At 37.7% G+C, this 25,924-nt stretch overlaps 4 protein-coding genes across 6 annotated transcripts; 3 read left to right on the forward strand and 1 right to left on the reverse strand.

Moving 5' to 3' along the window:
- Window positions 1-1,096: 1,096 nt before the first annotated feature.
- Window positions 1,097-5,582, forward strand: RB195_021678 (uncharacterized protein; the record flags this gene model as incomplete). Of its 2 annotated transcripts, XM_064208542.1 has the most annotated exons (3): window positions 4,059-4,192; window positions 4,645-5,446; window positions 5,508-5,582. In XM_064208542.1, 3 exons carry the CDS (start codon window positions 4,059-4,061, stop codon window positions 5,580-5,582), a joined length of 1,011 nt encoding a protein of 336 aa, XP_064064423.1. The 2 variants fall into 2 exon arrangements, with proteins under 2 accessions (XP_064064422.1, XP_064064423.1); XM_064208541.1 differs by lacking the exon at window positions 4,059-4,192 and adding an exon at window positions 1,097-1,116 and having other exon boundaries at window positions 4,645-5,515.
- Window positions 5,583-6,934: 1,352 nt separating this feature from the next.
- Window positions 6,935-13,462, reverse strand: RB195_021679 (uncharacterized protein; the record flags this gene model as incomplete). 2 transcript variants are annotated; one of them, XM_013436972.2, is made up of 13 exons in its annotated part: window positions 6,935-7,048; window positions 7,652-7,815; window positions 7,973-8,060; window positions 8,415-8,529; window positions 8,595-8,657; window positions 8,746-9,086; window positions 10,635-10,776; window positions 10,837-11,016; window positions 11,690-11,781; window positions 11,832-11,942; window positions 13,026-13,147; window positions 13,201-13,302; window positions 13,366-13,462. In XM_013436972.2, 13 exons carry the CDS (start codon window positions 13,460-13,462, stop codon window positions 6,935-6,937), a joined length of 1,731 nt encoding a protein of 576 aa, XP_013292426.2. The 2 variants fall into 2 exon arrangements, with proteins under 2 accessions (XP_013292426.2, XP_064064424.1); XM_064208543.1 differs by having other exon boundaries at window positions 8,397-8,529.
- Window positions 13,463-16,918: 3,456 nt separating this feature from the next.
- Window positions 16,919-17,167, forward strand: RB195_021680 (uncharacterized protein; the record flags this gene model as incomplete). Its single annotated transcript, XM_064208544.1, has 1 exon — window positions 16,919-17,167. The coding sequence occupies one exon, from the start codon at window positions 16,919-16,921 to the stop codon at window positions 17,165-17,167; it is 249 nt and encodes an 82-aa protein (XP_064064425.1).
- An 831-nt stretch (window positions 17,168-17,998) lies between these two features.
- Window positions 17,999-25,721, forward strand: RB195_021681 (uncharacterized protein; the record flags this gene model as incomplete). Its single annotated transcript, XM_064208545.1, has 12 exons — window positions 17,999-18,072; window positions 18,136-18,187; window positions 19,216-19,329; window positions 19,581-19,680; window positions 19,741-19,823; window positions 20,688-20,823; window positions 21,679-21,820; window positions 22,162-22,281; window positions 25,036-25,120; window positions 25,185-25,333; window positions 25,394-25,508; window positions 25,587-25,721. The coding sequence occupies 12 exons, from the start codon at window positions 17,999-18,001 to the stop codon at window positions 25,719-25,721; spliced, it is 1,305 nt and encodes a 434-aa protein (XP_064064426.1).
- Between the last annotated feature and the right edge of the window lie 203 nt (window positions 25,722-25,924).

Here is a 25,924-nt window from a genome sequence, read left to right on the forward strand (position 1 = left end):
CCGATCTTAAGGTACAACGTACAGTCTCACCAGAAGGTATGAGATCCCATAGCCAACCTGCGATTTTCTTTGTTGAGCGGCTAGGGTGCTTGGTCGGATTAATCACGTTTGATTTCACCTTTTCAGGCTCTGAACAAACCGAAACATTAGCCAAGAAAAGGGTTGTGTCCGGATCAGTTAAAGAAAATAAATATTGAATCATCACCACGCTTTGGTTTAATGAAAGTCGTTCATGGAGATGGATCAGATCGTTTTGAAAGAACTGTATAAACACTTTAATACTATGATATAATTCCGCTTTTTTTACTTGAGAAACTAGCAAATTAAAAAAAAAGAAAAGTCCTGAATTATTCAAACGTATCCCGCAATCCACCGAATTGTTCTGCTTCAAAAATAACCATGCTCAGAATCTTGTGCGCAAAAATTGCAACGATGCAAAAATGGACGCGGGAACAAGTGCTATTGTTGAGAGATTGTTATACGATTAGCAGTGCATTGTTGGGAAATCTATGCGATTCCAGTCAGGTTCCCGGATACTCCCCACTTGAAGTTGTGCCCGCTAGACCCATCAACGCACTATGTGTGTACACACTTCAAGGCTATTTCTGTACTTTACCTGCTAATAGATCCGGTTACAGCAAAAAAAGGATAAAAAAATCTGGCGGTAATCAATCTGCTTGTAACGCCACGCGTTCACTTCAAATCCAGAATCCTTTGAGGTTTACGGACGCGTTTACAGCCACACGATGACTGAGTGAGTTGAGGGGAGGGGGCGACTACTCCAAATGTATCAAATCAGCGTTTTTATCCTCTCAGACAACTCTTCTACCAATTTATCGACCTCGCAGGGATAGAAGGTTTTGTTGGGATTAGAGCGGTTTCGAACTATCGATAGGTCGGGTAGTCATAGTGGAATCTCTTACCTACTGCGCTCCCCCCAAATTACAGTAGCTCAAAAAAAAGGATAAGGTATTTGACGTAAATCGATTTCCCCTAAATGCGAGGACGTGTATTCGATTTTAATTCAAAACTGCAGCTGTCTTGAGGAATTCTTTGAGCGAAGCCGCTGAAAACAACAAGGATTTGGTAGTAATTTATGGATTACAGTGCCCTAGAGTGAGTATACTATACTGCCATACGTAGACTTCATTGATATTCATTTGACATCTACATTGGTCCACAAACAATGAACATTTCTAGGATCAGTTCTATGAATGTCCCATAATTCTCATTTGTGTAAAATTTCAATATTTCTGGGAAGCTGATCATATGAGCATGGCTTATATTATTTTTTAAATATTTGACAAAAGTTTTAGCTCTCCAGTTTTGTCAGATTGAGATGTCTTATTGACTGTTCACAAAGATATATGGGTGTTTTCAAAGCAGTCTAAGAACTTTCAAGGAAGTTGCATTCTCAAAGGAAAAGTTTCTTCATAAGTGTGCATTTCCAAAAGCACCATAATCCTCGTTGCTTTCAGCAACTTTCCTCAAGGAAATACTTAAAGTTTCCAGGATTGGGTACATTTTTGAAGCTTCTGCTTCAGTGGATTTGACAACGAATTTTATGCAGTTCACCGAAAGTACTGGGTTTTTTCTTGGTTCCTAGATAGAACTTTGGGCATACAGAGTAAAATAAACCGAAAGTTCATGGGTTTTGATTAACGCCAAAAGTAAATCTGGGGAAAATTATGTTTAAGTAGTTTTTCCCTACGTAGGACTACTGTTTTAGTAGTTTATAGTAGTTTGGAATGCAGTACTCGTGTTCAATTTTCTTAAACCAGTCAAATAGAGGTAGTATGTATAGACTGGTTATAAAAAGGTGTTGCCTACGGACATCCAGACATCCAGTAGCGTTTGTATCCTTCGCATTTTCATATAAAATCTTGAAGAAAAATACTTGAAGTAGCATCGTTTGTTTTTATTTGATGTTTCGAGTACATTACATAAGTTTAAAGCAAAATCTTTGAAAGCTGCAGTTTTTTCTCTTTTTTTTTGCAAATTTAAAATATTAAAATGTCGTTTGAAAACAAATAATCGAATCTATCTCTTGACCATTGTCTGGATAGAAGAATAAAGGATAAAGCGCACGACGTTGATCAATCCCCATGAGGATATGCCAACAACTTCGACTTCAATTCAGAATCGTTTGAAGTTTTTTTTTTTTTTTTTTTTTTAACTCCTGTGCGACCTAATTATAGTTATCGCAGGAAAAGAACAACAAATCTCGTGAAATCCCATAGATCATGATAAATATTCGGGTAGATCCGTACGATAAATAAAACATAAGTTTCATAAATTCACAGGCGTATCAATAGACTTGGGATGCGCCAACGCGTTTTACTGGAATTCGTAATCGATGAGGCTTTGGAACGCGTGTTGGCCTATACAATGAATTGCTGGGCCAGCCGATGATCAAGTCAGTGCTTTTGTCCTTCCTGACAACTCTGGTACCAATTTATCGACTACGGGGGGATGAAAAGCTTGGTGAGCACTAGGGCGGTTTCGAACCCTCAACCGTGTGGCTACAATGGACCTCTAACCGACTTCGACACACCCGCACCTACGATAAATTAAGCATCTAATTGGAAGTGTTTCTGGAAATTTCATTCGGATATGCCGGCGCTTATAGTGCTTTTTTATTCAATTTTCATGCCATACTCAAGTTACCGTATAGAGGTGATTCGAAATTCCCACGCAACGGAAACTGCACAGCCATTTTGCACAAAGTTATGCGCACTTTTTCCACAAAAAGCCACGCAAAGAATCTTCCAAGTACTCGTGAAAGAGGAGCATTTTCTAAAGATGAAACGTTGCGTCATCAGCATTTTGTTATTCAACTAAAATAATACAAAAATGTTGAAATTTATTGTTATAACTTGCTGCGAAATCAACATATTCAGAAACGAAGCTAAAATTCAAGGATCATGTAAAAATGTAACGAAATTATCGCGAATATTCTAGATATATAGTCAGCGTCAATTGTCCTAAACTACACCGCTGCACAAATAGAGCATGCTTTAGAATAGACGCGTCGCGGTCGGCCGACTGAACACATTCGGCGGTGATTTTAGTTTTTAGTTTTTTTTGGAGTTTTAGATTTTATTAGCTGATGAAATTGGAGACTTTGCTCCGGAAAAAAATGAAGTAAAATATGAAATAACAAAATAACGATAAAGGGATATGAGAATCCATTCAGTTTATTCAATTTAACCTTCAATTGAAGTGGTTTTTATTCAATATTCCATTCCATTTTATTGGTAAAACTTTTGTTTATCGAAACCAAGGACTGCTCAGTTTGTGTGTTTTTTTTTCTGTCTTTCTAGGATCACTTTTTTGTTTTTCCCACCACGGAACGTTCTAAAATACAATGCTCGCAACCGTAAAGATATAATTTTTTTACGATGTGGTTACCCAGTGATCTCTCATTTATGTCAACGGTAAGATATGAAATAGTAAATGGTAAAATGAGGAGAAATATGTAAAATAATAAGGAGATCAACGGATACTAGAGGTTCTTAAAATTTTATTGAAAATACAACTCAGTCACTGCAATTTTCATACAACACAGTGGAAAATGACGATGCATATTAAGGAAAACGAATGTGTTTGTTTTCTTTTCGATAATTTACGGATGAATAAAGATATTATTTGCAGAATTCCTAAACGATGCTTGGCTTTTAACATAAACTACTATTTACTGTCATAATCGTCGAATCGTGGAAAAGGAGGAAAATTGAGAAAAGGAAACTTTCAGTTGACTTAAGAGGGATTTTGTTGACCAGGCGCGTTCCATATATTTAAGCAGACAGATGGGAAAAGGTGTCCTTTTCCAACCCACGCTCACTAAGGTTTTCATAGGATTAGCATAACCTATTAGACGCAAAGAAAATTTAAAGCAGCTCTGAAACTGGCCCGCGAAATAATATTGCCGAAAAAAAATAGCTATTTTCACTTGCTTTTGTAAACGATAAGAAAATATTTGTCTGTAATAGACTATAGATGCGAAAGGAGCAGTCTAAGGAGCGGAAAATTAATTGTGTGAAAATTAATTCTGTCATATGACTGAATTTTACAGAGTAAAATCGTTTATTTATGTGTGGGAGCTTACAACACATAGAATACCGTTCGGCGCTTGCATAATCGGCTTTGAAGGCGTTCACCCGCACGTACGCGACGCATCTGCCGCCACAACGTAAGCTCACTCTCTTGTTTTGTTTGTTTCACACTCTTCTTCCTTCCCCAATCAAAATTAATATTAAGTATACTTGCATCGCTGTGAAAACTAGTATTCTTTAAAAATAGGGGAAGAATTTAGAAAAGAAGTATGTAAAACGAAGCTCAGCAATCATTCTAATCTATTTTTTTATACAATTTTAAAACTCCATTGTCCCAGAAAAATCCTTCATGCGCACCTGGCACTTCGCAAAATCGACTAAAATATCACATATCTAAAAGATATTGCTGCTACCTTAGAATTTTCTCTATTATCTCCCGCTCAACGGTTCCTTCCTCCTACAATGTTCACATTTCTTTCGTATATTTGCTTCATACGCTCAATCTTAGTGCGAATTATGCCGCATCTTAGTCCTTTACAATATCCTTCAATCTGTGGTGCTGCTTAATGATGCTTTGTTAACAATTGAGGTTCTGCGGACAGCGCTTAGCACCATCAGGGTGTGAATTAAAAGACCTCGAGTACGCCGACGATGTTGTTATATTCGCGGAAAGCAGTACGAAACTTCAACATGTTGTCAACCTTGTATCGAAGCCGGCTGCAGCCTATGGACTACGTCTACACCCTGATAAATGCAAGCAGATATGGATCTCTTCGAGACCTCAAACGGGAATCAAGGTGGACGGACAACCGATCGAACTCGTCGCTAAGTTCTGTTACCTGGGTTGTACGCTGAAGAACAATGGCAGCTACGAGATAGATATTCAACAAGGATGTGCTAAGGCCATTTCTGTGTTTAACTCCTCAACGAAATGCCTGTGGTCGACCCCCATCACCAAAGAAATCAAGCTGCGAGTCTACCTTTCCGCAATTTGCTCCATCATGGTGCACGGATCGGAGACTTTGGCAGCACCATCTACGGTGATGGGGAGGCTTGATTGCACGGAAAGGAAGCTGCTTAGACGGCTTCTTGGCTACTTTTGGCCCAGGGTATGCCACAATGGAGAGCTTTACGCGGAAGTCGATGTGGTGTACCGGAGGATCACACGTGGAAGATATCAACATCTTGCACCGCCATCGAAAATGGCTACAGAAAATCACCTTGGCTCCCTCGGAAATATAATTAGGAGACCAGCAAATAGCTTTGTTCAACGAGTTCTGACGATTTTGTCAGGTTCTAGCTGGTCACCTGGCCGAAAACGGAAGCTCTGGACGGAGGTGATGAAAGAGGACCTGAGGACACTCGGCGTGGAGAGGCAGTTCAGGCAAGACGTAAGGTTTCGCAGAATATGGTATAGCGACGAATGGATTGATTTTGTGCAAGTTCTCGCAGAAGATTGAGAAGTTTGGGCAGACCTATGCTCAAGGACAACTCGGCGAAGATGCGGCCCTTCGCGTCAGGCGATGATATCAGCCTACCAATTAAGTCAAGTAACTCAAGTTAACAATTAAGATGATGCACTATGAATATCCCGCTTTGATTTGAATTCATAACAATGCTATCAATCTTTTATAGGGCCTCATTGGGCGAATTAAATAAACAAGCTGATAAGATTTCACTTCAGTTTGATGTTCTGATAAAAAATTAACAAGATGCATGATGAGTATCTTGGTTCGATATGAATTCACAATAATCACATAAATTTAATTTAAAGCACGTCACTGAGAGTAAACAAATGTATGGATGAAATTTTATCTGATTAGCTCATGCACTGTGGGATGCCGTGCGGATCACTTAATTCGAAGATAATGTGAACTTCGAATGAAGTGAAAAAACCTGGTCTAGTCCTGGCCCACAATCTAGTGAATAAAGCTCAGTATATAATTCCAGTACCTACCAATCAACAGAGGAAATGCTCCTTCTATAGAAATCATCCTCAAATCCGCCATTATAGACCTTGAAGGAAATATGTCAATTACAAGATTGTCTTGTTGATTATTTCCAGTATTTTCTTCTAAAAACAGGTTGAAAAGATAGCAAATGAATAGATTTTCTACGTCACGTAACAGCGAAGTGCTTCTGTCACAAATGCAGCGATCACAAAAAAATAAACTTCTTCTGAATCACGCAAAGAAGAAAATATCGGACAGAAGGCGTGGTTAAATACACAACGAATATCAGCTGAGAGCTGTTCAAAAAGAAAAAAATCTCTATCATCGAGGATGCAACACCGGGCTGAATGAAGAAAGAATGACATCAAAGTGGCAAAAATAAGGTGTAAGCATACGGATGTACCGGACTGTATACATCACAATTTTTTCTCACGTTCTCACATTTGGTACCGCTATACTAGAAACATTCCCGTGACAAGTGAATTGACGTAAAATCGATAGAGAGGCAACCGAACCATGTTTCACCACTCAGTTTGATCCTTGAAACAATACCTAGGCTGAAGAATGTTGACAAAACAAGTGGAATACGCCCTAATACAAATGCAAAAGTAACGTAATACTACCAGTAAGATCAGCGAATATAAACAGCATGCGAGCGATTCGTTAGTGAGGAAATAGCCAAGAGCACATTCGTATCGGAAAGCGTTGGACGAGAATCGCACGAATCGAAAGAGGTAATTTAGGGGCAACCTCAACGTAAGGTGAACACTATTAAAATTTGAAGAATACGTAAATCGAATTGTAATGTTACAATTTGAGATAATGTTAGGATATGCATTAATGAAGTGGCGCAAAAACGGTGATGTGATGTTATAAACAAGAGCAATTGATCCTGAGTGAATGCTTATATGACGAACTGTTAGTCGACTAGCTTCGAGGAGCTGGATTTGTTCGAACTTCCGTCGACGTCGATTGAGCGCCAGGCACGCAGTTACCAAAAGGGTTCATTCTATGCAAGAAACATAGATTGCATACCCGAACCTTAAAAATTAATCATTACTGTGATAGTGTAAGGTGATTGAACGTTTTTAAAAGAAAAAGTGTGAGATGTATGTTCGCAATGAATTACCAACAGCATAGACTATTAGAAATTATCAGTAGCCTCAACTTCTAATTCTTCAACCAAGGAATGGGAAAAAAGAAACAACAAAGAAAGTGTCTCAGACGTCTGACTTTACATTTCTTTTGATCAAAGATCTCAAAAATTCTTCTGGTCAACCGCAACACTACATCAAAAACGGAACTTACAGAAATTCCTACTAGTTTTAATCATAAAAATGGGTTAGTTGAAAAATACCACAAAAATAGGTTTGGATCAAACGTGGTTATGAAGAAATGTTTCCGAGAAAAAGAGCTCTCATAGGAACAAAAGTGAAGAAAACAGAGAAACCAAAACTTTCTAGCTCTAAACAAGCTACTTCACTGATAACGAACCTTCTAACAATTTCAATATCTAGAAAAAAAAGTCTGGCAAAGGGTGAACTAAGTTCCACAACCCACGAAGATTACATTGAAATATCTGGTCGGAAATTGGACATAGATTTAATTGGACATAAAAGCAAGCAGTAAAAAATAATTACATACCCTGCGGTCATATCCTAACTCAGGAATGCAGATACTATTCCTGCTGCATCTGTTGCAGAAAATTCGCCCACAATTGCGGCAATGGTGCCGTCTACGAACAACAGTGAACGGAGCAGAACAGGCAGTACATTGTTCACAGTCTTCATCCGGTACCCAACGAACACCTACAAAGGAGAGTTGAATACCAAAATAACAAGGATACATCATTAAATCAAGATGAAATGTCTTTGAAACAAAAATTACTGGTACGAAAACCCAACGAGTTAGTTGAACAAAGATCAAAAGAAGAATCCACTAAGATCCTATGCTGTCGAAACTCACCAACAAACGAAGGCAAAGGAAGAGTTTCCTGAACCTCTACTCCAGTCTCTTCTTCATTTTCAGCATTTGCAGCAGTCTGTCCATTTACCTTAACGTTCGCCTATTTTAAAAACATTATAATAGAACCTGATTAGTCATGAATCTGGTTTGTGCCGCAATGTTCTAAGATGACGATTAAAGCAGTAAATATACGTTAGCTAGCGACTATCTCACATGTAAACAATGGTACCTTATTAAATAATAATATTAACGGCATGTAAGTGTTGCAGCTGTTTCAAAAAAGGAACTAACTGCGCGTCTCTCTTCGCTTCGAAAATTTTCTCTACTACTGTCTAGGAACTCTCACAAAAATGAAAAACAAATCCAGCACAACTGATTAAAAAATAAAAGTAGAAAAAAAAAGAATAAAAATGTCTTAATGCACCAATGCAGGAGTATCCACCTCGTAAACAGGAATCACTTCAGTAGGTTGAAGAATAAGTTTCAATACTTTGCGCACTTCGCTAGAATAATTAGTCTGCAGCTGATCCGCAACTCCCGAAATACACACAAACAATCTAAAAATATATGAAGTAATGATGAGTAAAATATAGAATTTAAAAAAATTGGTTTGTATGCCAACCTGTGGATTAGGTCGTCAGCAGAATGAAACTTAGAGCGCAACTCAAACGCATTTGGTGACATGCTGAAAAGTAGAAGTAAATAAAAGAAAAACGTATCGGGATAATTTCAAATAGCAGATTGGTACACTGCGCATGAGACTGAAAACATACCACGTATCATCCAGACTGTATTCTGGTCCCTGAGCCTCGCCTTCTTCAGAACCTGACAGAGGCTCAGCGTCCACTTCGTCTTGCGTTCCACTTTCGTAGTCTGCGTTGATATCTAGCTTTTCGGTGTCACAATCGCCTTCGGTCCTTTTAATTGTTTTCTCTGCTACTGTTTCGGATCCATAATCGTTATCATCGCTTTGGCAACGTTTCAGTTGTAAGTTTGCAAGCGGTTTTCGCGAACGTGAGTCGTGCGATTCGTGGTTGCTGCGGAAAGCTGCCATTGTTAACGCGTCCTTCTCTTCTGCTACTTGAGTTTCTCCAGTGCATAGTATCTTCTCAACCTAGGAATAAACCGTTATAAAAAGACAAAAATATTGATTTAAGACGGCAGAACATGGGTAAAATATGTATATATGTTGATAGTCGAATTTAAGCAGCCAAGATTGTTAACAAAATTTATTACGGCTAACGTTTTGTCCTTCCTCAATGTAGAAATACAGTGGTCCAATGGTGAATGGAAGACACGATGGTTCCGAAAACCTAGCAGCAAAAACATTCTAGTTCATTGTCTTTCCGCTCACCCTTGGAAAGCTAAGAAATCTGTGGTTAAAAACATGTTTAGGACAGCCGTAAGGGTGACATCAGATGTCCAGGAGCGGATCGATGCGACCAACCTAGCGCAGGCACGTAGGCCAGATCTTGGTGCGCAGCAAGAATATGCCACACTGGTTGAGTCGAATAAGATCAATTTCTGCCTGCCCTTCATAACCGACGACCTGAGTAAAGCTATACGGGCTAGTCTGGTGAAATGCGGTCTCGAGGACCAAGTGAGAGTTGTGGAAATACCTCCAACAAATCTCAAAAACAACTAGTTCAAAACAGAATGTACGACCGCTCCTGTCTCACTCCAGACTGTGTAATATGCCCATTCGGGAAGGAAGGGGACTGCATGGTCTCTGGTGTAGTCTATCTAATTTCGTGCAAAACATGTGGGGACCAATACATTGGCGAAACAGGGCGCCCCCTTTGTGTTCGCATTAAAGGACATCTAAGGGGGATGAAACAATCGAATGCAGCAACTCCCCTCGGAGTTCACCGCAGACAATGTCATGAAAACGTTCCTTTCTGCATAGCTGTCACAATTCTATCGTACGAATCCGAAATTATAGCTCGTAGATCTTTAGAAGCGTTTTGGATAAATGCAAAAGGTCCAAAAATGAATAGAAAGGAAGAGTGCTTAGCCGTGACCAACGAGCTGGCTCCGTATCAAGACCTTTGCGGGTTTGATCTACGGGGTCATATGCGGGTCGCATCCTAATTAGTATCAGCGGAGCAATTGCACCACACGGATATCCGCTAACATCACGGCAACGCGGCTACTGAGGTAGGCACAACGATTTGGGCTTTTTTTGGTTTTGTTTCCGGGTTTAATATCCTAGGGGATGATGACTTGTTCTGGATGAGGCATTTGAGAGGATATATTGCAAATGCTCTTACTTTCCAGGCTCTGACGAAGGCGACAACGCCGAAACGTTAGCCGTAATAAATTTTGTTAACAATCTTGACTGTTGCTTAAATTCGACTATCAACAAGTTGCAATCTCTATGCCAAGATTCAAGGAAAGTCGAACTTTCGCACTTATGTATATATGTATGCACATACACGTATGTATATATGTATGGAAGTATGTATATGTATGCATATAAAAACTAAACCACGTTGTAAAGAAAAAAAAAAGTATGCGAAATCACTGAAGGAAATACGATGGGAAGAAATTTAATTCAGAAAAAATAACATGTGGTGGTAAATCGCCAAAAAGAAATTGGATAACGTAAAAAAAGCAATTGCATTCATTGGCATAGAAAGCCAAAACTTAAGTAGGTACCCACTTTGAGAAGCTCATTAGGAGTGAGAGCAAGGAGAAGGTTGCGAATTTTGCTTAGTAGTGAGTAATAAGGGCGGAACATCTCGGAGATGTTCTCTTGTGGACCGTCAACATTTAGAGCTCCTTCCGGATAATAAATAAGTCCCCTAGAAAAAATAAATTACTAACTTAAAAAGTATGAAGATAAAATTCGCGAATAATCTTACCAGACAATGGCAAGTCTAGGGATGCAAATCATAACAATAGGATCAAATGAGTCAATCTGTTCTTGGGTGATAAGCCGTTGTGCTAGAGCACGCTCAAGAACATCCGAAAACAACACGGCCACGTCTAGCTGTGCATCGTGCTCTTTTACTGACTTCACTGGCACCATAGCTGAGACATACCTAAACAGAAATTCATAGTGTATAAACAAACGAGAAGAAATCTGATGATATTGGGAAATATACTGTACACAACAATGTTCTCCATTATGGATATTTTTAAAGAAAGATGAACATATTCAAAAAAAAAAAGATTAGACGAGAATGAATCACGAAGTGACACTAGGTATTTAATAAGAAAAAAGTAACGCCCAAACACCCAATACATGCACTATATTTCTCAAGGAACGTCATTCCTTTTGAAAGACGTAGAATAATCCATTACTTAACAAAATGACTATTGACAACATCGTCATACGCAAAATTTGATAAATGTCCCGCATGCCCAACAGCTCAAAACCACATTGCCAGAATTCGATGGAAATTACTAGCGTGATGAATAGCGACCAAATATAACGGGAAATAAACGTGGCAATACGCTAGATCTCGTGACTAGCCCATTATAAAAAAAAATTTTAAAACTCTTTTAAACTAACATAAAGGAGAGTAGGAACAAAAAAAAACCATCAAAAACAAAAAGCGCAGAAGGGATAGTTTAAAATGCAACGCTCCAAACTACAGTAATGTACAACTGAGTGAAAAAATAATGTGACAATGTGAACTGCTAGGTCTTCTGGCATCACGCATAATATATCATTTGACAACGTGAAAAATTTCCAATAAAACCATAACTTACTGGAACTCAAAGGCCGCAAACAGGTGATCAAACTTTAAGAGGCTTTCTTTTATTGCATCCGTATAGATTAATGGGTCACGTAAAGATTGGTCCTTAAAATTGGTGCATTTTCTAGGAAGTATATGTAAGAACGAAATATTACCTTGAGAAGGTCACGAAGGGAATCGAGGTGGCGGGTGAGTTCCTTCGCAAGTGGTCGTATGGCGTCGGATTCGGATTCGTGGTCAATTATGCTAGATCCAGCAGCAAGGCACTGAAAACTCCAAATTAAGTAATTAAGGCCAACGAAAACTTGAGTCTAGGGTTAAGCGAACTCTTCCATTAATGAACCAAGTGCTAAAAGGCGCACTTTTACTAAGTAACAGGAGAAGTTTGATTCTTCTATGAAACTCCAGATCGTATATTTATACCGCACAAACTCCTTACTGTTTATTTTATGATTAAAAATCTTGAATCTTGAATTTTAGAGTTTGTTGGGTGTGATCTCACCGAACTTTTATATGACATCACGACTCGTAGAATCTCCAAAACTAAATTCATCAAGAAAAATGAGTTCCCCGTAGTTAGAAACCAGTGGTTAGGTCGAAAACACTGACTCACTCCAGGGAATAACTGACAGAAAATGTTTTTCGTTGACTTTTTGATTTTCGCTTAGACACACTGCTCAATTGCACGTAGTATCTACAGTATGACAGGGAAATTGCTCACCATTCGGTAGACGGTGAAACAAAAATTGATGCAGTTATTTTCACGATGCAAAGTTCTATTTTACAAGGAATGCAACCACAACATGGACATCATATGGACGTGATCATAGTTGAATATAGCGAAGAGTTATTTCACTTTGACGAGAATACTCTTAACTCACATTTTTTTCTACAGCCTTCCTCATTAAGAAATAATTGCAGGTGAAATTATTCTACACCAATTTACCTTAGTCTAAGTTAGATTTTAAAAAACGCTATAATGTTAGTAACGGAAGTTCAAGTTAAAAACAGCGAAGCAAAGTTTAAATGCTACGCTATGAAAAATGAGATGTAGGGACAAGTTTCAGTCTTTCGCATGACAACATCTTGGCAAAGTAGTAACGTTGGAACAAAAACACATCAATTCAGCTCTCTGAAGCTTTCTTGTACGGAGAGATGAAAAATGAATGTTTTCATGACGCAGTTGTTATCTGTTTGCTACTCTGACGTATATTTCTCTTCAGAAATATAGAGTACCAGACCAAAAGCCTGCTAGTTAACTATCAGAAGATTGTGGAGAAGTACGGTACCCAGTTGGGGGTCTCTCCACAAGATATAAGAAAAAACTAACGAAAAAAAATGAAGCTCACCTCAGCTCCAAACCATAACTGTCCGGGAAGACTATCATGTATGATTTCATCAGGAAATTTTACGCGAAAATCTCGACACGCCCGGTCCGACTCCCGTGGATAAACTATTGTCAGCATTTCACCTTTAAAATTATACGTAACGATTGATATGCACGACAATCTTTGAGGTATGTACCTATAATATGAAGAACCCTATCTTGAGAAATTCTGAGTTTATTTACAAGGGCATTGCACCTTTCCGGATCTCGCCGACCATCGAAAGAGTCCAATTCGAGCGCTGAATGGAACGTCGGTTTGATTAGGAAAAATGTATAGGTGGGAAATTCAAAGAATGACCAACCAATACAATTCAAAGCTTCATCAGCGTAGAAGAACTTCGCGAGAGGTGCCCAATCATCCGGCCGCGGCTTATTCATAAGTTTGCGCAGCGAAAGCATCTGAAAAATGTCCGACAATGGAAACTATCGTCTGTAATGAGCACCTGGTGAATTACATTCGACATGTGAAACGCAAAAAGCCATAGGAATCATTGTCAGAAGTTGCACAGAAAAAGGAAACCATCTCAAAATCTGAGCCAAATCATTGATTGAAGTTCTTAGAAGAATGATTTGACCTCACTAACTGTACTGATAATCCTAACTAGAAAATAAGCAGAAACATACGTTACCTCGTATGCTTACAAAAATATTCGACAAATTCTAGGAAGAGTAGATGAGTATTTACCTCATTTTCACGGAAATTAACACTTTACAAGCATGCCAACATCACAGTAATCACTATGTTTGTTGTTATGGTAACATGTAAAGCAGAAAAGCTAATACATGAAAGTTTATCCCAATACTACTTCCGGAATGAGTTCACATAGTGAATGACAAGATGAGCGCTTGAATTTGTGATAATCCGGAAACAAAATTAAAATGTGTGGAAACAAAAATCCTTTTTGCATGGCAAGATGTCAATTTTCCGCAAATAATGTGAGGAAACAACAAAAAACACAATAAAACTGTTTCAGCTCTTCTCTGAATTATAATTAACAATGAAAAGACGAATAAAATTTAATGTGCATACAGTTTTGTATGCTTGATGTACACACTGTGCAAAGTACGGAGAATAACGTGGTTATTTTGAATGCACGCTGACGACAATTCATAATCAAAATGTAAAACTAGAAACTGTGTTTAGAGCACCACAAGGGAACAACAATGTATAACGCCAAACAACGAAAACAACGAAATAAAAAAAAATCTAACGAAATTATGATACTAAAACCCTCAATTCTCATTCTTACTTAGTTCGACGCCATTCTCACTGAATGGGTTTTCCTGAGAGAAAACAGCGACGTTCAAATAGAAATAAATGACAATGCGTAGAGAATTTATAATTTCTGATCATTTCCATAACATTTTCAATTCTACATCAGTCCCACGCAATTGTCCAGTGGAGCGCTTTCAAACAAGTAATACAAAATCATGAACACACAATCATTTCTCTATTCTACTTCCGAAATACAGAATAACAGAAATGGAGTAGTGAAGTGTATGTAGAAGCGGCCACAGAAGTAGATTAGTAGGTTCAAACGGGTTTTGAATACTAGCAGTCAACAACGAACAATTAAATTTACAAAAATAGATACTTAAATCAAAAGAAGATTGTGGCTGCCAAATAAGACACTATCTTTATAACAAAGTAGCCTCAAAAATCGAACGGATAGTCCACGAAAATAAGTGGGAACGAGAAGTGAAGGGCTCTCGTCAGCTGAAGACTGTCTCAAGAGAATTTATAGCATTCAAAGACGAAAAGATACTCCATCATTCGTGATTCAAGAAGGATACATCGGTATGATCAGTCAGTAGTTTAGCCACTTCGGAAAAGATAGGAACAAACAGAATGAAACGATAGAATCAGAGTTACATTTCTAGATATAAATTGGCTGATTAGTTTAGCAATTGGACATAAGGAGGATAGATAAGAACGACAATAGAGACAAAGAGAGCGATTCTGACAAATAGTGAGTAGAAAGTGTTCCCGGCTATCCTTGATGGCAGATGGACTATTCGCGGACGAAATTATTTTGCGTGTACTACTTTTTTCGTCTATTGCCGCCGCACTAGTGCTCATCGATTATCCCAATTTCTGTGACAATTAAGTTTTCTCTGTGTATGAACACTAGTTTTATCTGTGTAATCAATAGAATTAGGTTACTTTTGTGGAGCTCAACTAAAAACAAAACATTCGCAAAACTAGCGACAGCGAAACATGTGGGATTTCTTTTTAGACTTTTTAAAAATATATTTTTGTAAAAAGGTATGGAAGTGAATGAAGCACAGTCCTCGGCAGGGTCACCATTTTCTGATGGATACTGAGGGGATTTAACTTTCTTGATGATATCCTATCCAATTCCTGACTTTTATCTTGTTTATTCCATGGATTTCTTGACATTCGTCACCCCCGCTCATTTCCGCCTATTACGCTCTTATATCCGCTGTACAATGGAGAAAAAATATTTGAAAAACATTACATGAGCCGCGATTTAATCATCATCCAGTGTTGAATGCGTCATTAAGTGCACCCCCACGTAAATATTACACAATATCATGAATGTACGCAAGGATATTTACGGAAATCCCCAGAGATTTCCAGTGCAGAATATGTTGAAATTCAATCGAACATTGTATCAACAGGCAGGGATAGGCTGGAATTTATATTCATGGAAAAATATTTTACTCTGAAAAATAACTTAAGTCAATAAAAATAAACTAAGCCTTGAAAAATATGGAGTGAAGAGTGAAAACGAATAGAACAAAAGTAGGATTAGCTTTGAAGTGAGTCGATGAATGAATATACGAAAAAAAAAACAGAAGATGAGTATAAATGTGAAATTCATAGCAAAATCGAGAGGACTTCCCATTACTGACTGATAAGAGACTACACGACCAAAACTAGTGATAAAAAAGAATAAAAATTGCACTAAGTACACACTTAACCTGTAAACAACTCTTTCATTTGGAATGAGCATCTGAAGAAAAATGTGTCCGCTCCTATTCACCTCGTTCCTATGACGATCGCATCCTCCGCGAACAACTGAAGACTTTAATGCTGTTGTCAGCGACCAAGAGCAAATATATAAGCGAAGCGATCGATTTCGGAAGTTCCTCTACTTACGGTCCGTGAGACGCTATCGCTAATGCGATATGTCTACTAAATAACCGGACTATAACTGATGATAATCGGCTGTTCTACTCTTACGTAACGTGAATTCAATGTAATGTGACTTCTTATTTCTGGAATTTTCCGACAGACGCTGACGCTCCACGGTTTTTAGCGAATGCGTGAAGGGCTCACCGCGTGATGAAAGTTGTTTACACTCATTTCGTCAACTTTTTAACTCAATCCTCACTTTAATGAGGTGGTACTTCAGGAAATTGAACAGAAATAACGTGTTTTAGAAGTGTCTTGAGTTTTTTTTTTTTTTTGAGTGTCTTAAATGTATAAATGACGATACCAGGGCTTTAAACATATAAGTTTGCAAAGTAGAAAATTCAGAAAGAGAGGAAGAGAGAGGGAAGAGAAGGGAATGAGGAGAAATCGAGGGCAGAAATGAACAGAGGATTAGAAATTGCAGGTGAAAAACAAAGTCATTATGAAAATTGCGCGAAACCACACTTCGGATAACCAGCTGCTGTATGTCTGTCTGTCTGTCTGACGAGTTCTGCACAATATACTGCTCATAATGCAAAAAGTTGTAGGAATGTAGCGCCGAATACTATCGTAATCTACGTAAATATGTAATAATGTACAGATGATTTCATGCATACGCAGCAAATGATCATGGGAAAAAATCGGATCAAATTTTCTATAAAATCAACGAGCGAAAAAATTGAGGAAGTAAACCCATGGCGAAGATGAAAAGTTTTCGAGGAACGATCCATGATCGCAAAATGAGTCATGACAAACAACAAACGCTTGACGACGAGATTAGCCGGCCGGATTTGAACGACGAGAATACTGGGACCTCTGGAATCGGAATGAACAAACGTTCACCAGCAAAAGAGACCGATGAAACGGCTATAATGTCGTCACACACTCACAACACAAAGCAAGACAAACAAACGTTGTGCACAGTGAATGACAAAAATCGATAGAACGACGCGGCACGAGCGAGACGGTGTGTTGGCCATGTAGATGCGTGTGGAACTGGTACAGGGAATTGTATGAGGTTGATATTCTTATATATAAACAGATAAGACCACATTATTAAATAAACCGATCCGAAGTGACTAAGAAAACGTCGTCGACGACAACATTAAACTCAAGAGATTGCGCGCATAATGATCGAATACGCGTCGTCAATTCCTGATCTCTGGAATGAATCGATCGACAAGTTGTAAGCATCGAAGGATCGATGATCAGATAAGTCTTCAAGCATGGTCCAAAGATTGACGTCTTATCAAATTAAGAATTGAGACCAACATAGATGAGATACGAATGAAGCGATGAGTTCGATGAAACGGTGAAGTGTGAGGAGAATGACAGCATCAGCTGTAGCAATGTGAACCGCATCGCAATGCCGGCGCGTCGCGGCCGTTCTTCCCTGATTTTCACGCTCACGGCAGTTTATCGGATTGTTGATGGAAAATTTGGAGGTTCTCTCTGTTCTCATCTCTGGTTTGTTATCTGATGTTTGTTGGGGAACCGCAAATAATCGCAGAAATTCATGTGTTTATCATAAATATGTGGTATTAGCTATCGGACGGCGATTATCGCTTTGATCTTTGTCCTCTTAAAGGGCTTGTTTTGTTGACGTTTATTATGACAATATGACTTAAGATTTCTGTTCGTTTCTCCTTCATATTATTGTGGAACCAACACTATTTATTAGATGGCATTGTGTTTATTTTGATGGGAGCGACTCATCTCACATCGTTTTTCAGTCCACAAATAAAATTCGATTTCAGGCAAACGGTGGGCCAGCCATGATTGGCGGCCTATTCGTGTACAACCATAAAGGGGAGGTATTGATCTCTCGTATATATCGGGATGACGTCACGTTAGTAATGATTTTTTAATGTGAATAAACTAGAGATAATGTTTTTGTAAATATTATTTTAAGGAGAAATGCTGTCGACGCGTTTAGAGTCAATGTTATTCATGCTAGGCAACAGGTAAGGCTGTACTCATTTCCTTCTTTCATTCTAATTGTTTATGTTCATGGTTAGCTATGAGATATAATACTGTAGCACATTTTTGTATCCCCAGGCAGTTATAAGTATCCCTCCTGGAGTACCTCTGGATGATTAAACAGCAAGGTAGAAATGATCTTATTGTTTTTGTTAAAAAAATATATGATAAACGTTCTCAGAAGTAAGCTCAATCCGTCATTTTTTTGAAGCTATCCTCGTTTCTATGTAGAATACCGAGTGTAGGTTGGTGGTGCTGAATCATTGATATCGAACTGTGCATCCTTGAAGCTGTTGTTAGACATCGCTGGGATCGGCACCTACTCATTATTTACAAGTCCTATTCTTCAATTTTCTTGCAGTGTTACTCATCATGTGATGATCGACGAAAACTTTCAACATTTTCGTAATCTTAAGCCAAAATCGATAGAAATTTATATCCAGTCGGTCAGAAACAGAAAAAATAGGATCAACATGACTCAACTTGAACTCAGCAGTCGCATCACTCGATTATCGATGCGCATTTCGGTTATTCAACTCATGATTTGTAAAAATCCAAGAAGACAACATTTAGTGACAGTAACAGCTTGACAAATATTGTATTCAAAAAGAAGAAGGTTACAAAAAATTGGCAAGCAGGATATGTAAAGATATTTTCAATCAGACTATGTACGCATACTTGTCATATCCAAAAAAAAAAACACTTTGGTCAAAATATCCATTCTATCAAAGGAGTAGATGAATTAAGTTGAAATTAGACATTGAATAGAATTATTCCCTTTAAAATATGGATTAAAATTGGAAATAGACAGAATAAGTATTACTACTCGATTATGCCTGTTTATTGATCTGAAAATAATTCTTCAAGGGACATATTATTTACTCGTACAAGGTCCCATCGTGCTAAATATCTAAGCAAGGTTATGAAATCTGTTTCCTACGATTTATTAGTTGACGATTTTTCGTTAGAGCCCTGGAGTCGTCTAACTGTTAGCATCTTTGCTCTTTTTAAGGTCCGTACTCCGGTAACAAATATGGCCCGCACATCATTCTTCCATGTAAAAAGAGGAAATGTCTGGATTTGTGCAGTGACACGACAGAATGTTAACGCTGCAATGGTGTTTGAGGTGAACTAATTACTTTTAACAGTTAATTTCTATCTATCTCTTTCGTGTATAAGGATCGCAGTTTCGTGCCGATCTTGTTCTTTTTTATTTCATCCTCCCTTTCTTCTGTCTTCATCGTAAGAAACATATTGTTCCTAAATATACTAAGTTTGAGCTGTGAGATTATGTTGAGAATGTGGAGATTTTTCAGAATACCATTGGAAATCCCCCCTTCCTCACTTTGATGTCACTGTCAAATTATCATCTTTCAGTTTTTGAATAGATTTGCGGACACAATGCAGTCTTACTTTGGGAAACTGAACGAGGAGAATGTGAAGAACAATTTTGTTCTTATATACGAACTGTTAGACGGTACAATCAACGTTATCTTCACCCTTCCCTTGTGTTGTGATGATTCTGTGATTCCTTCAGAGATTCTTGACTTCGGATATCCACAGAATACCGATCCAGGAGTTTTGAAGACATTCATTACTCAGCAAGGAGTTCGAACTGCGGTAAGAGTTGTTTTCAAATCTTTGATTGATCATTCATTTCAATTATCATTTGTCGCTTTTCTCCAGGATGCAACTGCTCCTGTGGTGAGTGAGTTTATAGGTGTTGTGATGTGGTGAAGTTGTTACTTCCCAATTAAATGTGACGTTTTTAATTTTACCGGTATTACAACCGAACTTATAGGAAACTTCCAGTTATAGTCGTTTCTTTTTTGTCACGATTTCTTCGTTAGTCATAGTGATATATATATATACACACATATATATATATATATATATATATATATATATATATATATGTATATATATATATATATATACATATACATATACATATACATATATATATATACATATATATATATATATAGAAAAGGGCCGAGTTTTCCTCATTTACCTTTGTTGGGGTCCCGCGAGTTCTTTCATCTCGACTTCCTTTGTTGCTTTGTGACGATTTAGATTAAAGTATTTTTTCTCAGCAATCCGAGAAAAGATAACTGTGAGAGACGGATAAATGGAAAAAAGTGTCGCCCATTTGTATATTATGTTATTTAGCTTCCACCCATCTTTCTTGAAATGCTTTATTTATATCTGATATTTAAATAGAAATGTTTTGTAATGTAGAGTGCAAGTCCTTCTACATATGAACTCTCTTATAATTCCTTCCGATCCTCCCTCCCGAGAAAACTACTTTTTCACCTGTGCACCCAATGAACGCTTTTTTTTCCTCTGAACATTCTATTCCTTAGTGTTTGGCAGGCGGTGTAAAGTTAGGGGAGCAGTTACAGACAGTCTTCTCTCTGCTTTATCTTTAGCAGATTTTTATTTCTTTCAATAAATGCATTTATTGTAACGTGTCATTTTCAGACTAAGGAGGAACAGTCCCAAATAACATCCCAGGTAACAGGTCAAATAGGATGGCGACGTGAAGGAATAAAATATCGAAGGAACGAGTTATTCCTTGATGTCATTGAATATGTGAATCTACTTATGAGTCAGCAAGGTGAGTTTACGTCCCACAACTACCTGTATTACACTTACTTTTTGTTCCACATACCTTGCCCCTGAAATCGATAGTCCCTGGCGATGCCAGGTCTCTTCCATGAGAGGTCGCATATCGATTATGCGCTGGCTTTACGGAACGGCCTAACGGATTTAATTAGATGGATTGCAGGGTTGCAGTTCGGAGCTATCATTAAATTTGGAGTGTTTCTAAATCTGTTTTTATGGCAACCTTCAGGATTTCTTCCGCACTAATCTGGGTCCTAGAAATTTTTAATTAAACATATTAAAGATAGGTATTCTATAAGTCATGAGGTTCTCTAACAAAGAAATTCGAAGGGGAATAAGGAAACTCTCTTTTGTGTAAATAACACGCTGTGTAGTTGCGTGAACAGTAATGCAGGAGATCGAAAATGACGTGATTATGAAAAACAACGATTGTTTAGATTCCCTTACGAGCAATTACTTCTATATTGACACACTTCATATGTAGAGCATGTAGTGATCCATTTTGTCATCCGGTTATGTTTCATTTCCGTGAGAATGTTCCTCCTGCGAAGGCTGGTAAAACAAAGCAAATAAACCAGTAACTTTGAAACGATGACTCATTTGCTGAAATAATTAAAAATAATGGAGGGTGTGAGTGAATATGCACGAATCATTTAAACAATTAAAATTCCCAATCTTGAAGTTTTCGTACTGCATGGGATGTCTTCTTTAAATGTTGCGAAGATCTTCAAGAATGAAGACTTTGATATTTGTATTTTGTTAAACTCCTTATTTCAAGTGTCTTCGCTTCCTTGAAATTTGCGGGGCGTTTCTTTTTTTTCCATTCCAATTTTTCCATTCCATTTAGGTCAGGTACTGTCAGCTCACGTTGCTGGGAAAGTGGCGATGAAGTCGTATCTAAGTGGGATGCCAGAGTGTAAATTTGGTATAAACGATAAAATCACTATCGATGGAAAGGGAAAAGGAGGAAGTGATGATCCAAATAAAGCGTAAGTACTTCTCTTTATGTCGGTGATATTATTAAACAGATTCTATGGTATTTCTGCGTTGAAGATTTCAGTCGGAATTGGAACATTCTTCAGAAATTTTTTCTCTTTTCTAAACCTACATAACAGTCTCTGTGAAAATGAAACAAAACCATAGGTATAGAGATCTTATCGGAAAAAACTGAAGCCTAAGTTTTGGTGATTTTTTGTCTTATTCCTCGACTTTTTGTAGGGGAAGAATATTGAGTAAAAAAAAAGTATGTGTATGGTACTGCAATGTATAGTCTTATAAAATAAACTATCTTTAAACATATAAACAAATGGAGTTAAGATTATACTTTTAGCGCTCGTGCATCTGTCGCCATAGACGACTGCCAATTTCATCAATGTGTAAAACTTACGAAGTTCGACACTGAGCACGCTATTTCATTCATTCCACCGGATGGAGAGTACGAGCTAATGAGGTGATTAGCATTTTTTTTTTTGCAATGTGTTCCAAATGCAGTGGGAAACATTATTCTTTGTTAGTTTATATAATTAATTATGTATTATTCGGTTATGAGCTTTTTCAAGATGTGACATTCCATACAATATCTCATGACTACATTCCTGAGACATTTTTTAAGAACATCAAAAAAACTTCCTGTGTAAGTTACAGTTAAATGTGAAACTACTGGGAGGAGTGGTCTCGCACCGATTGTTAAAAATAACAGATAAACGACAAGGTCATGTGACTGTTCAATGCTGTTAAAGGCATCACCCCACGAATCTGAGCTGGTACGGATTTCAAGTGGAGTATTCGTGTACGGGATCGTAGATTGAGGAGGGGGTGGGGGGGGGGGGGGGGTGATTCCGTCCGTTTCTTCCTAATTGCCGTAAAAAAACGGGCTGGAAGATACGGCTTCGAGCGTCCCAGCGCGCTATTTTCTACGAGTTCGATTGGAGCGCGCCAGCCGCGTGCACACGCCGCATCTTCCGGGCCGTTTTTATTGGCAATTAGCAAGAAATGGACGGAATCACCCACCTCTCTATAATCTACGATCCCGTATACGAATACTCCACTTGAAATCTGTACCACCTCAGATTCGTGGGGTGATGCCTTTAAATGATGGTGACCTATTTATATTCTATCATGTGAGTCAACGTTGGAATTGATAAAGTTGAGTAGGTTACCACGATAATCCGCTAGTATTTATAAGACAATCAATTTATAATACCTCCAGCTATTTTTTATTGGTTTTTAAAGTTGGTTCTACTTACTTGTTTTTATTGAAAGATATTAAAATTGCTTATTTTTCATGCGATTGTTCTGAAAACAATGGAACCATTTTTCTGCCCTGTTTCCCACTGATTTCAACACTTCTTAGATGTAACTTGTTTCTGTTTTGTTGTTGGTTTACCCTCCCTATCAAAAAGCAGTTAATAAACGTAAACAGTCTTTCCACAATTTACTGTCTTATTTACCTTATGACTATAATTTTCTTCAATATGGAGGTATTCTTGGGTGAGAGTTGTAAATTACACAACAATTTCTTCCATTTTTTCAGTCCTACATTAAGAAATGGTCTCTCTTCACTGTTAGATTGAATAATACTGAACAATTGAATACTATTATTCATGGTGCAAAAATCGTGAAGAAAAATTCCAACATTTGTTGTAGTTGTTTTGCGAAAGTCATTAAATTACTTCCTATATCTAGTTCTCCTATTTTCAAGATGAGTAACCGGTACACTGATATCACCATGTTTCAAGTACTTTTTTTCCCTCAAAATTGTCAAATATTAGTGTAAATTTTTAAACCATTAACCCTTTATGTATCTAATGTAAAGATCCATTTCGATAGTATTGAGAGGAAATTACCGCTTTTTTGAAATCGAGAACTTTTGTAAGAATTTGGAAAACCTGGGAACTTCCACATAGAGGTATTTTCTCTGTAGCATTTTAACGGTTAGGTAGGCGGAATTTCTGTTAAGTAGAGTAAAAATCAGTAGCTTGCAAAATTACTAAAAGATTCATGAGTTCAGGAACTTGGATGTACAATTACATGCAATGGACTCTTTCACAAACCTCCCTCACCCATTGGAAGTTTCGCTTTTTTCACTGTAACCGCCATTTAGAAATTGGTTGTATAGTATTTGCCTGAATGCCCTACGTCCTGGATTCTGTTGAAAATTTCATGGGATTCCACATTAAACTTCAAAGTTAATAGGTTTCCTGTCGTTATGTGGATGTATTATATAATATATTATGTGCCAGAAATTGTCAGTGACACAAGATGTCTCTTTCCCGTCACACCAAATTAGAAAATCATGAAATTCGATGAATGATTCCTGTTAGATGCGAAGGTCCCATTTGAAGAATGACAGGGCTGCTCTATTTCTAAATCGCATTACTCGCGATGATAACTGGATTTTCCGCCTCGTAGGGAATATCATGTGAGATAGTTTTTCAAGTCTACTGGGTAAAAAAAAAAGAAATTTTTACGAAATGAAGGCTAAGAGGAATAGAATCTCCTTGGCAAATATTTTCTAGATCAAAAGTGATTACACAAGATACTGTTCTCTTCGGGGTTTCTTCATATTGGGACGAAAACAATGTTTTTTTTTAAACGATTTAGGTAAATGTTCAGTGCCATTTTTAGTAGCCTCGTAGTAGTAAATGAGACTGAATGTCTTGAGATATGGAACTGTTGTGTTGTGTAAGTGATATTCTCCCTACATATTGGGCCAGATTAGCCTTTTATTTCCCAGATTTCGCGGATGAGAAACTTCTGGAGCCGAGGTTTTTTCTTAATGTCCACGAAATATCTTATGAAAAACCTTAGCAATGCAAAGCATCAAATGAAAAGCATTGAAATGTTCGAATGCTGGATAATTGTCACTATAGTATTCTAACCTTTTTACAAATTCGTATTTGAATACTTTCCTCATTTTCTTCAGCAAGCAAAAAACGAGGAATTGTTGAGATAATTGATGATCTCTTCTCAAGAAATTTCTTGGAGCATTCACTCGTGTGGAATACGCACTTGATGAGTACTCCCTGAAATTTCTGGGTGTAAAAAGGTCAGGCATAGCTTTTCAGTCATATGCAGCTTTGCTTTGTAGTTCTTATCACAACTTGGAAGATTTTTTTGTACCGTCCTTAGAATAGAGGCCGTTTGAAAAATATTTTTTTCTCATCGTTCCACAAAAAAAAATCCAATACTCAAATTGTTTTAGGTATCGAACAACGAAGGACATCCAACTTCCTTTTCGCGTGATCCCTTTAGTTAGGGAAGTATCGAGGAACAAAATGGAAGTCAAGGTCGATTATTTGATATCCTTTCAAATTTTGATCTCTCACCAATTACCCCGCGATGATTTTTCAGGTTGTGGTCAAATCGAATTTCAAACCTTCGTTGTTGGCGCAAAAAATCGAAGTTCGTATTCCGACTCCACCAAACACTTCTGGAGTGCAACTGATATGTATGAAAGGGAAAGCCAAATACAAAGCAGGGGAGAATGCTATAGTTTGGAAGTGAGTTAGAATTCACATCATTTGTCTTGCTTTGTTTTATCACAGCATTTTATTTAATAGAATTAAACGGATGGGTGGTATGAAAGAAAGTCAGATCTCTGCCGAAATAGATCTTCTTTCCACTGGTTCTGAGAAGAAAAAGTGGAATCGTCCTCCAGTCAGTATGAATTTTGAGGTCTGTTTAGTGTTTTATTCATTCAGTCTTGTCTTTGCTGGTTTTCTTCTACTTTATCCAATTTACTTTTTCCTTCAGGTCCCATTTGCTCCATCGGGACTGAAAGTTCGCTACTTGAAGGTGTTCGAACCTAAATTAAACTACTCTGATCATGACGTCATCAAATGGGTACGCTACATTGGTCGTAGCGGTCTATACGAGACAAGGTGCTGAAGGTCCACTATGGATATATCCGAGACCGCTTTTGTGTTTTGTATATGCTTCTTATTGTTTCATGCTTATTCTATAGTCATTCCAGCACTTCACTGAGTTATCCCGGTGAACGTAACACTTCGCAATAATTTATTAGTTCTTTTTTAATTTAAATTATTACGTATTGTTTATAGTTCACTTCACGCGTTTAAACTTCGTGCGTA

Source organism: Necator americanus, chromosome X, assembly GCF_031761385.1.
Source record: "Necator americanus strain Aroian chromosome X, whole genome shotgun sequence".
Taxonomy (NCBI): domain Eukaryota; kingdom Metazoa; phylum Nematoda; class Chromadorea; order Rhabditida; family Ancylostomatidae; genus Necator; species Necator americanus.